The sequence below is a fragment of the Coregonus clupeaformis genome, unplaced genomic scaffold, assembly GCF_020615455.1.
Source record: "Coregonus clupeaformis isolate EN_2021a unplaced genomic scaffold, ASM2061545v1 scaf0170, whole genome shotgun sequence".
Taxonomy (NCBI): domain Eukaryota; kingdom Metazoa; phylum Chordata; class Actinopteri; order Salmoniformes; family Salmonidae; genus Coregonus; species Coregonus clupeaformis.
Genome location: NW_025533625.1, coordinates 436,840 through 452,500, shown reverse-complemented (window position 1 = coordinate 452,500; position 15,661 = coordinate 436,840). Strand labels below are relative to the sequence as shown.

The window sequence follows — 15,661 nt, the reverse complement described above, 5'->3', positions numbered from 1 at the left end:
CATGATACTATAGAACATGATACTATAGAACATGATACTATAGATATAGAACATGATACTATAGAACATGATACTATAGATATAGAACATGATACTATAGATATAGAACATGATACTATAGAGCATCTCCAACACTACACTATGACCTAACACACTGGTCACCTGGAATATACAACACACCATATAATAACAGAACCATAATAAAAACATTACCTTGTGACTATAGATATAGAACATGATACTATAGAACATGATACTATAGATATACAACATGATACTATAGATATAGATCATGATACTATAGATATAGATCATGATACTATAGATATAGATCATGATACTATAGAACATGATACTATCGATATAGATCATGATACTATAGAACATCTCCAACACTACACTATGACCTAACACACTGGTCACCTGGAATATACAACACACCATATAATAACAGAACCATAATAAAAACATTACCTTGTGACTATAGATATAGAACATGATACTATAGAACATGATACTATAGATATACAACATGATACTATAGATATACAACATGATACTATAGAACATGATACTATAGATATAGAACATGATACTATAGATATAGAACATGATACTATAGATATAGAACATGATACTATAGAACATGATACTATAGATATAGAACATGATACTATAGAACATGATACTATAGATATAGAACATGATACTATAGATATAGAACATGATACTATAGATATACAACATGATACTATAGATATACAACATGATACTATAGATATACAACATGATACTATAGATATACAACATGATACTATAGATATAGAACATGATACTATAGAACATGATACTATAGATATAGAACATTATACTATAGATATAGAACATGATACTATAGAACATTATACTATAGATATAGAACATGATACTATAGATATACAACATGATACTATAGAACATGATACTATAGATATACAACATGATACTATAGATATACAACATGATACTATAGAACATGATACTATAGATATAGAACATGATACTATAGATATAGAACATGATACTATAGATATAGAACATGATACTATAGAACATGATACTATAGAACATGATACTATAGATATAGAACATGATACTATAGAACATGATACTATAGATATAGAACATGATACTATAGATATAGAACATGATACTATAGAGCATCTCCAACACTACACTATGACCTAACACACTGGTCACCTGGAATATACAACACACCATATAATAACAGAACCATAATAAAAACATTACCTTGTGACTATAGATATAGAACATGATACTATAGAACATGATACTATAGATATACAACATGATACTATAGATATAGATCATGATACTATAGATATAGATCATGATACTATAGATATAGATCATGATACTATAGAACATGATACTATAGATATAGATCATGATACTATAGAACATCTCCAACACTACACTATGACCTAACACACTGGTCACCTGGAATATACAACACACCATATAATAACAGAACCATAATAAAAACATTACCTTGTGACTATAGATATAGAACATGATACTATAGAACATGATACTATAGATATACAACATGATACTATAGAACATGATACTATAGATATAGAACATGATACTATAGATATAGAACATGATACTATAGATATAGAACATGATACTATAGATATAGAACATGATACTATAGAACATGATACTATAGATATAGAACATGATACTATAGATATACAACATGATACTATAGATATACAACATGATACTATAGATATACAACATGATACTATAGATATACAACATGATACTATAGATATACAACATGATACTATAGATATACAACATGATACTATAGATATACAACATGATACTATAGATATACAACATGATACTATAGATATAGAACATGATACTATAGAACATGATACTATAGATATAGAACATGATACTATAGATATACAAAATGATACTATATATATATAGAACATGATACTATAGATATAGAACATGATACTATAGATATAGAACATGATACTATAGAACATGATACTATAGATATAGAACATGATACTATAGATATAGAACATGATACTATAGATATACAACATGATACTATAGATATACAACATGATACTATAGAACATGATACTATAGATATAGAACATGATACTATAGATATACAACATGATACTATAGAACATGATACTATAGATATAGAACATGATACTATAGAACATGATACTATAGAACATGATACTATAGATATAGAACATGATACTATAGAGCATCTCCAACACTACACTATGACCTAACACACTGGTCACCTGGAATATACAACACACCATATAACATCACATATAATAACATAACCATAATAAAAAACATTACCTTGTGACTATAGATATAGAACATGATACTATAGAACATGATACTATAGATATAGAACATGATACTATAGATAAACATGATACTATAGATATACAACATGATACTATAGATATACAACATGATACTATAGATATACAACATGATACTATAGAACATGATACTATAGATATACAACATGATACTATAGATATACAACATGATACTATAGAACATGATACTATAGATACAGAACATGATACTATAGATATACAACATGATACTATAGATATACAACATGATACTATAGATATACAACATGATACTATAGATATACAACATGATACTATAGATATACAACATGATACTATAGATATAGAACATGATACTATAGATATAGAACATGATACTATAGATATACAACATGATACTATAGATATAGAACATGATACTATAGAACATGATACTATAGATATAGAACATGATACTATAGAACATGATACTATAGATATAGAACATGATACTATAGTTATACAACATGATACTATAGAACATGATACTATAGATATAGAACATTATACTATAGATATAGAACATGATACTATAGAACATGATACTATAGATATAGAACATGATACTATAGATATACAACATGATACTATAGAACATGATACTATAGATATACAACATGATACTATAGATATACAACATGATACTATAGATATACAACATGATACTATAGAACATGATACTATAGATATAGAACATGATACTATAGATATAGAACATGATACTATAGATATAGAACATGATACTATAGATATAGAACATGATACTATAGATATAGAACATGATACTATAGATATACAACATGATACTATAGATATACAACATGATACTATAGATATACAACATGATACTATAGATATAGAACATGATACTATAGATATACAACATGATACTATAGATATACAACATGATACTATAGATATACAACATGATACTATAGATATACAACATGATACTATAGATATATAACATGATACTATAGATATACAACATGATACTATAGATATAGAACATGATACTATAGAACATGATACTATAGATATAGAACATGATACTATAGATATAGAACATTATACTATAGATATAGAACATGATACTATAGAACATGATACTATAGATATAGAACATGATACTATAGATATACAACATGATACTATAGAACATGATACTATAGATATAGAACATGATACTATAGATATACAACATGATACTATAGATATACAACATGATACTATAGAACATGATACTATAGATATAGAACATGATACTATAGATATAGAACATGATACTATAGATATAGATCATGATACTATAGATATAGATCATGATACTATAGAACATGATACTATAGATATAGATCATGATACTATAGATATAGAACATGATACTATAGATATAGATCATGATACTATAGAACATGATACTATAGATATAGATCATGATACTATAGAGCATCTCCAACACTACACTATGACCTAACACACTGGTCACCTGGAATATACAACACACCATATAATAACAGAACCATAATAAAAACATTACCTTGTGTGTTTGTTGAGCAGACAGCAGGTCAGTAAGGCTGCAGTCCCCGGCTCGGCCAGGGGGAGGCGCTGCTCTGCTGTTGGGGGCCCCGTCTCTCCTTCCCCAGCGATTCCCACTCACACCGCTCACACCCGCCTTCCTACTGGTGGCGGGACGCTCCCGAGACACACTCCTCCGCTTGCTCTCTCTGAGAATACCTCCCGCCTTCCTTCTTTTGGGAACGTTGTCTTTAGGGACAAGGCTGTCCTTTTCCTTGTGAACGTTCTCTGACCGCGCGTGGTCATCTGCTGCACCGCTGTCCGACCGCGTGTTGTGGTCACCGGACTGGTCGCTTTTTAAACACTGATCACTATCTGACCGTGTGTGGTCGAGGGAAGAGGAGTATGCAGTCTCTCTGTGTGGTTGGGTTACGGTCAGGCTGGTCTCTCTGTGTGGTCGGGTTACGGTCAGGCTGGTCTCTCTGTGTGGTCGGGATACGGTCAGGCTGGTCTCTCTGTGTGGTCGGGATACGGTCAGGCTGGTCTCTCTGTGTGGTTGGGATACGGTCAGGCTGGTCTCTCCGTGTGGTTGGGATACGGTCAGGCTGGTCTCTCCGTGTGGTCGGGATACGGTCAGGCTGGTCTCTCCGTGTGGTCGGGATACGGTCAGGCTGGTCTCTCCGTGTGGTCGGGATACGGTCAGGCTGGTCTCTCCGTGTGGTCGGGATACGGTCAGGCTGGTCTCTCCGTGTGGTCGGGATACGGTCAGGCTGGTCTCTCCGTGTGGTCGGGATACGGTCAGGCTGGTCTCTCCGTGTGGTCGGGATACGGTCAGGCTGGTCTCTCCGTGTGGTCGGGATACGGTCAGGCTGGTCTCTCCGTGTGGTCGGGATACGGTCAGGCTGGTCTCTCCGTGTGGTCGGGTTACGGTCAGCCTCTGCAGCTGTACCTGACAGTGTGTGGTCAGACATCTCTGCTTCGCCCTGACCTCCAGACCGACAGGCTCCTCATTGGTCTGGCTGATAGAGACTGTACAGTCCAGAGACCGACCGCTGTTGCCTGCACGGTCTGCAGACTGACCGTCATTCACTGGGAGAATCTGGACATCGGACTGATCGGTGTTGAGTATGTGGTCTCCAGACTGACTGTCATTCACTGACCCCGTGTGGTCTCCGGAGGGATCACAGATCTCTGAGTGGTCGATGGACTGACCACCAGTCACCGACCGCGTGTGGTCAACAGATCCCCCACTGTTGTGTGACCGTGTATGGTCGATGCAGGATGAGTACGCGGTGTCGCCGTGAGGTTTGTCCACTCTCTCTAGCCGTACGACACAGCAGCGTGTCAGACACCTCTCCTTCACTACCTCAACCAGCCAATCCTGTCCCACTGTTGCTGACACAAAATGGCTGCCGCTCTCAGTTTCCTCCCCGGCCCCGTCTGGGCCAGTCTGCTCACAGGAAACCACAGAGAACAGATCCAGGCTCAGCTGATCACCGACGCCATCTTGGATCACTGAGCCTCCATTCCGGCTACTGCTACTCCTCAGACTGGTTGATCCACGGCGAGTTGGCTCTTCACAGTTTCCTACCTCTGGTTGTCTCGATGCCTGTCCCAAGGGTGACAGCTGGCGTAGCCCAGGACGGGGCTCTGCGAGTGAGGCAGACAGAGAGGGACGGAGGGGGTCCTCTGGAACATCCAGCTCCTCCTGGGTGGTGCTCAGAGAGATGATGCCACTGGTGGAGGGAGAGATGGAGGGATGGAGGAGGTGTGGAGGAGGGAGGGAGCGTGAGCTGGGGGTGGAGGAGAAGAGAGGTTTCCTGTGGCAGGGTCCCGAGGAGCGATCGGACGATTCATTCAGAGAGATATCTCTCGGGAAACCTTTACTGTTGGTTACACCGCTGTTCCCCAGATCAGCCAATGAGCTGTCAGCGCTGGCCAGGGCACGGCGGCGCCCCTGTGTGGCATGGCGAGGGAAGGCACGCTGGGCCACTCCTCCTCCTCGTCCTCCACCCTGAACGAAGTCATCAGAGGAGTTGAGGCTGAGCTGGGCCAGCAGAACCTGGGAAGACAAGAGACCCACGCCAGACAGACAAAACCACACAGACAGACAGACAGACAGACAGACAGAGACCACGCAGACAGACAGACAGACAGACACCACAGACAGACAGACAGACAGACAGACAGACAGAGACAGACAGACAGAGACCACACAGACAGACAGACAGAGACAGAGACCACACAGACAGACAGACAGAGACCAGACAGACAGACAGACAGAGACCACACAGACAGACAGACAGACAGAGACCACACAGACAGACAGACAGACAGACAGAGACCACGCAGACAGACAGACAGACAGACACCACACAGACAGACAGACAGACAGACAGAGACCACACAGACAGACAGACAGACAGAGAGAGACAGACAGACAGACAGAGACCACACAGACAGACAGACAGACAGAGACCACACAGACAGACAGAGACCACACAGACAGACAGACAGACAGAGACCAGACAGACAGACAGACAGACAGAGACCACACAGACAGACAGACAGAGACCACACAGACAGACAGACAGACAGACAGAGACCACGCAGACAGACAGACAGAGACCACACACACAGACAGACAGACAGAGACCACACAGACAGACAGAGACACCACACAGACAGACAGACAGACAGAGACCACACAGACAGACAGACAGACACACCACACAGACAGACAGACAGACAGACAGAGACCACACAGACAGAGACCACACAGACAGACAGACAGAGACCACACACACAGACAGACAGACAGAGACCACACAGACAGACAGACAGAGACACCACACAGACAGACAGACAGAGACCACACAGACAGACAGACAGACAGACAGAGACACCACACAGACAGACAGACAGAGACCACACAGACAGACAGACAGACAGAGACACCACACAGACAGACAGACAGAGACCACACAGACAGACAGACAGAGACCACACAGACAGAGACCACACAGACAGACAGACAGACAGACAGACAGAGACCACACAGACAGACAGACAGACAGAGACACCACACAGACAGACAGACAGAGACCACACAGACAGAGACCACACAGACAGACAGACAGAGACCACACAGACAGACAGAGACCACATAGACAGACAGACAGACAGAGACCACACAGACAGACACCACGCAGACAGACAGAGACCACACAGACAGACAGAGACCACACAGACAGACAGACAGAGACCACGCAGACAGACAGACACCACGCAGACAGACAGACAGACACCACACAGACAGACAGAGACCACACAGACAGACAGAGACAGAGACCACAAAAACAGACAGACAGACAGAGACCACACAGACAGACAGAGACCACACAGACAGACAGACAGACAGAGACCACACAGACAGACAGACAGAGACAGAGAGACACAGGGGTTAGGATCTCTCAGGGGACATTTTTACATTTACATTTTAGTCATTTAGCAGACGCTCTTATCCAGAGCGACTTACAGGAGCAATTAGGGTTAAGTGCCTTGCTCAAGGGACCATGTGGTGGTGTGGATTGGAACGGGGCCTGGGGACACCAGAGCCACTATGGAGAAGGGTAGGTGGTGTGGATTGGAACGGGGCCTGGGGACACCAGAGCCACTATGGAGAAGGGTAGGTGGTGTGGATTGGAACGGGGCCTGGGGACAGCAGAGCCACTATGGAGAAGGGTAGGTGGTGTGGATTGGAACGGGGCCTGGGGACAGCAGAGCCACTATGGAGAAGGGTAGGTGGTGTGGATTGGAACGGGGCCTGGGGACACCAGAGCCACTATGGAGAAGGGTAGGTGGTGGATTGAACGGGCCTGGGGACACCAGAGCCACTATGGAGAAGGGTAGGTGGTGTGGATTGGAACGGGGCCTGGGGACAGCAGAGCCACTATGGAGAAGGGTAGTTGGTGTGGATTGGAACGGGGCCTGGGGACAGCAGAGCCACTTAGAAGTTGGTGTTTGGAACGGGGCCTGGGGACAGCAGAGCCACTATGGAGAAGGGTAGGTGGTGTGGATTGGAACGGGGCCTGGGGACAGGGATGCAAACTAGCGAGGGCCCAAAAAAAAGAGGGATATTTTGACAAATCTGTCTAAAGTACAAGAAAAAAATGAACTAGTGCCCTGTTGGCCCGCCTCCCAGGACGCCTGTTCCCGTGTTCTATACATTCTGCACGTGTGCAACAAACACCTGTCCTGATCCTCACACCTCTACTCAATACACATCCTCACACATCTACTCAATACACATCCCACACCTCTACTCAATACACATCCCACACCTCTACCCAATACACATCCTCACACCTCTATTATATACACATCCTCATACCTCTACTCAATACACATCCCCACACCTCTACCCAATACACATCCCCACACCTCTACTCAATACACATCCCCACACCTCTACTCAATACACATCCTCACACATCTACTCAATACACATCCCACACCTCTACTCAATACACATCCCACACCTCTACCCAATACACATACTCACACCTCTATTATATACACATCCTCATACCTCTACTCAATACACATCCCCACACCTCTACCCAATACACATCCACACACCTCTACTCAATACACATCCTCACACCTCTACTCAATACACATCCTCACACCTCTATTATATACACATCATCACACCTCTACTATATACACATCCCCACACCTCTACTCAATACACATCCTCACACCTCTACCCAATACACATCCTCACACCTCTATTATATACACATCCTCACACCTCTACTCAATACACATCCCCACACCTCTACCCAATACACATCCACACACCTCTACTCAATACACATCCTCACACCTCTACTATATACACATCCTCACACCTCTACCCAATACACATCCTCACACCTCTACTATATACACATCCCCACACCTCTACTATATACACATCCCCACACCTCTACTATATACACATCCCCACACCTCTACCCAATACACATCCTCACACCTCTACTATATACACATCCCACACCTCTACTATATACACATCCTCACACCTCTACTATATACACATCCCACACCTCTACTATATACACATCCTCACACCTCTACTATATACACATCCTCACACCTCTACTATATACACATCCCACACCTCTACTCAATACACATCCCACACCTCTACTATATACACATCCCCACACCTCTACCCAATACACATCCCCACACCTCTACTATATACACATCCTCACACCTCTACCCAATACACATCCCACACCTCTACTATATACACATCCCACACCTCTACTATATACACATCCCCACACCTCTACTCAATACACATCATCGCACCTCTACTCAATACACATCCTCACACCTCTACTATATACACATCCTCACACCTCTACTCAATACACATCCTCACACCTCTACTATATACACATCCCACACCTCTACTATATAGACATCCTCACACCTCTACTATATAGACATCCTCACACCTCTACTCAATACACATCATCACACCTCTACTCAATACACATCCTCACACCTCTACTATATACACATCCTCACACCTCTACTCAATACACATCCTCACACCTCTACCCAATACACATCCCACACCTCTACTATATACACATCCTCACACCTCTACCCAATACACATCATCACACCTCTACCCAATACACATCCCCACACCTCTACTCAATACACATCCTCACACCTCTACTATATACACATCCCACACCTCTATTATATACACATCCTCACACCTCTATTATATACACATCCTCACACCTCTATTATATACACATCCTCACACCTCTACCCAATACACATCCCCACACCTCTATTATATACACATCCTCACACCTCTATTATATACACATCCTCACACCTCTACTCAATACACATCCCCACACCTCTATTATATACACATCCTCACACCTCTACTATATACACATCCCCACACCTCTATTATATACACATCCTCACACCTCTACTCAATACACATCCCCACACCTCTATTATATACACATCCCACACCTCTATTATATACACATCCTCACACCTCTACTCAATACACATCCCCACACCTCTATTATATACACATCCCACACCTCTACCCAATACACATCCTCACACCTCTACCCAATACACATCATCACACCTCTACCCAATACACCTCCCACACCTCTACTATATACACATCCTCACACCTCTACCCAATACACATCCCCACACCTCTACTCAATACACATCCTCACACCTCTATTATATACACATCCCACACCTCTACTATATACACATCCTCACACCTCTACTATATACACATCCCACACCTCTACTATATACACATCCTCACACCTCTACTATATAGACATCCTCACACCTCTACTATATACACATCCCACACCTATACCCAATACACATCCCACACCTCTACTCAATACACATCCCCACACCTCTACTATATACACATCCCACACCTCTACTATATACACATCCTCACACCTCTACTATATACACATCCTCACACCTCTACTATATACACATCCCACACCTCTACTATATACACATCCCACACCTCTACTATATACACATCCCCACACCTCTACTATATACACATCCCACACCTCTACTATATACACATCCTCACACCTCTATTATATACACATCCCCACACCTCTACCCAATACACATCCCCACACCTCTACTATATACACATCCTCACACCTCTATTATATACACATCCTCACACCTCTATTATATACACATCCCCACACCTCTACTATATACACATCCTCACACCTCTACTATATACACATCCTCACACCTCTATTATATACACATCCCACACCTCTACCCAATACACATCCCACACCTCTACTCAATACACATCCTCACACCTCTACCCAATACACATCCTCACACCTCTACTATATACACATCCCACACCTCTACTCAATACACATCCTCACACCTCTACCCAATACACATCCTCACACCTCTACTATATACACATCCTCACACCTCTACTATATACACATCCACACACCTCTACTATATACACATCCCACACCTCTACTATATACACATCCTCACACCTCTACTATATACACATCCTCACACCTCTACTATATACACATCCACACACCTCTACTATATACACATCCCACACCTCTACTATATACACATCCCACACCTCTACTCAATACACATCCTCACACCTCTACTATATACACATCCCACACCTCTACTCAATACACATCCTCACACCTCTACTATATACACATCCTCACACCTCTACTCAATACACATCCCACACCTCTACTATATACACATCCCACACCTCTACTCAATACACATCCCACACCTCTACTATATACACATCCCCACACCTCTACTATATACACATCCCACACCTCTACTCAATACACATCCTCACACCTCTACTATATACACATCCCACACCTCTACTCAATACACATCCTCACACCTCTATTATATACACATCCTCACACCTCTACTATATACACATCCCACACCTCTACTATATACACATCCTCACACCTCTACTCAATACACATCCTCACACCTCTACTCAATACACATCATCACACCTCTACTCAATACACATCCTCACACCTCTACTCAATACACATCCTCACACCTCTACCCAATACACATCCTCACACCTCTACTATATACACATCCTCACACCTCTACTCAATACACATCCTCACACCTCTACCCAATACACATCCTCACACCTCTACTATATACACATCCCCACACCTCTACTATATACACATCCTCACACCTCTACTATATACACATCCTCACACCTCTACTATATACACATCCCACACCTCTACCCAATACACATCCTCACACCTCTACTATATACACATCCCACACCTCTACTATATACACATCCCCACACCTCTACCCAATACACATCCCACACCTCTACCCAATACACATCATCACACCTCTACTATATACACATCCCCACACCTCTACCCAATACACATCCCACACCTCTACTATATACACATCCCACACCTCTACTATATACACATCCCACACCTCTACCCAATACACATCATCACACCTCTACTATATACACATCCCACACCTCTACTATATACACATCCCACACCTCTACTATATACACATCCTCACACCTCTACTATATACACATCCTCACACCTCTACTCAATACACATCCCACACCTCTACTATATACACATCCCACACCTCTACTATATACACATCCTCACACCTCTACTCAATACACATCCCACACCTCTACTATATACACATCCCACACCTCTACTATATACACATCATCACACCTCTACTATATACACATCCCACACCTCTACTATATACACATCCTCACACCTCTACTATATACACATCCTCACACCTCTACTCAATACACATCCCACACCTCTACTATATACACATCCCACACCTCTACTCAATACACATCCCACACCTCTACTATATACACATCCCACACCTCTACTATATACACATCCCCACACCTCTACTCAATACACATCCTCACACCTCTACTCAATACACATCCCACACCTCTACTATATACACATCCTCACACCTCTACTATATACACATCCCACACCTCTACTATATACACATCCACACACCTCTACTATATACACATCCTCACACCTCTACCCAATACACATCCTCACACCTCTACTCAATACACATCCCACACCTCTACTATATACACATCCCCACACCTCTACTATATACACATCCCCACACCTCTACTATATACACATCCCCACACCTCTACCCAATACACATCCTCACACCTCTACTCAATACACATCCCACACCTCTACTATATACACATCCCACACCTCTACTATATACACATCCTCACACCTCTACTATATACACATCCTCACACCTCTACTCAATACACATCCCACACCTCTACCCAATACACATCCTCACACCTCTACTCAATACACATCCCCACACCTCTACTATATACACATCCCACACCTCTACTATATACACATCCACACACCTCTACTATATACACATCCTCACACCTCTACTATATACACATCCTCACACCTCTACTCAATACACATCCTCACACCTCTACTATATACACATCCTCACACCTCTACTCAATATACAATCCTCACACCTCTACTCAATACACATCCCACACCTCTACTATATACACATCCCACACCTCTACTATATACACATCCCACACCTCTACTATATACACATCCCACACCTCTACTATATACACATCCCACACCTCTACTATATACACATCCCACACCTCTACTATATACACATCCTCACACCTCTACTCAATACACATCCCCACACCTCTACTATATACACATCCTCACACCTCTACTATATACACATCCTCACACCTCTACTCAATACACATCCTCACACCTCTACTAAATACACATCCCACACCTCTACTATATACACATCCCACACCTCTACTATATACACATCCCCACACCTCTACTATATACACATCCCCACACCTCTACTCAATACACATCCCACACCTCTACTATATACACATCCTCACACCTCTACTACACATCATCACACCTCTACTATATACACATCCTCACACTCTACCAATACCACTATACACATCCTCACACCTCTACTATATACACATCCTCACACCTCTACTATATACACATCCCACACCTCTACTATATACACATCCTCACACCTCTACTATATACACATCCCCACACCTCTACTATATACACATCCCCCACACCTCTACTATATACACATCCCCACACCTCTACTATATACACATCCCCACACCTCTACTATATACACATCCCACACCTCTACTATATACACATCCTACACCTCTACTATATACACATCCCACACCTCTACCCAATACACTCCTCACACCTCTACTATATACACATCCCCACACCTCTACTATATACACATCCCCACACTCTACTATATACACATCCCACACCTCTACTATATACACATCCCCACACCTCTACTATATACACATCCCACACCTCTACTATATACACATCCCCACACCTCTACTATATACACATCCCACACCTCTACTATATACACATCCACACCTCTACTATATACACATCCTCACACCTCTACTATATACACATCCCCACACCTCTACTATATACACATCCTCACACCTCTACTATATACACATCCCCACACCTCTACTATATACACATCCCCACACCTCTACTATATACACATCCCCACACCTCTACTATATACACATCCCCACACCTCTACTATATACACATCCCACACCTCTACTATATACACATCCCACACCTCTACCCAATACACATCCTCACACCTCTACTATATACACATCCTCACACCTCTACTCAATACACATCCTCACACCTCTACTATATACACATCCTCACACCTCTACTATATACACATCCTCACACCTCTACTATATACACATCCCACACCTCTACTATATACACATCCCACACCTCTACTATATACACATCCTCACACCTCTACTCAATACACATCCTCACACCTCTACCCAATACACATCCCACACATCTACTATATACACATCCTCACACCTCTACCCAATACACATCCCCACACCTCTACTATATACACATCCTCACACCTCTACTCAATACACATCCCACACATCTACTATATACACATCCTCACACCTCTACCCAATACACATCATCACACCTCTCATCAATACACATCCCACACCTCTACTATATACACATCCCACACCTCTACCCAATACACATCCTCACACCTCTACTCAATACACATCCTCACACCTCTACTCAATACACATCCTCACACCTCTACTCAATACACCTCCTCACACCTCTACCCAATACACATCCTCACACCTCTACCCAATACACATCCTCACACCTCTACTATATACACATCCTCACCTCTACTCAATACACATCATCACACCTCTACTATATACACATCCCACACCTCTACTCAATACACATCCTCACACCTCTACTATATACACATCCTCACACCTCTACCCAATACACATCCCCACACCTCTACTATATACACATCCTCACACCTCTACTCAATACACATCCTCACACCTCTACTATATACACTCCTCACACCTCTACTCATACACCTCCTCACACCTCTACTCAATACACATCCCACACCTCTACTATATACACATCCCACACCTCTACTATATATACATCCCACACCTCTACTATATACACATCCCACACCTCTACTATATACACATCCCACACCTCTACTATATACACATCCCACACCTCTACTATATACACATCCTCACACCTCTACTGCAATACACATCCCCACACCTCTACTATATACACATCCTCACACCTCTACTATATACACATCCTCACCCTCTACTCAATACACATCCTCACACCTCTACTCAATACACATCCCACACCTCTACTATATACACATCCCACACCTCTACTATATACACATCCCCACACCTCTACTATATACACATCCCCACACCTCTACTCAATAACACATCCCACACCTCTACTATATACACTCCTCACCTCTACTATATA

General features: G+C 42.2%; 1 protein-coding gene across 1 annotated transcript in view; it reads right to left on the bottom strand.

The window, feature by feature from the left end:
• The window catches only part of LOC123481014, a 55,069-nt gene that overhangs the window by 19,607 nt on the left and 19,801 nt on the right, over positions 1–15,661 (bottom strand). The window contains exon 6 of the mRNA XM_045213915.1: positions 4,003–6,042. Within this exon, the coding sequence (XP_045069850.1) occupies positions 4,003–6,042 (2,040 nt within the window). The remainder of the gene's footprint in view (positions 1–4,002; positions 6,043–15,661) is intronic.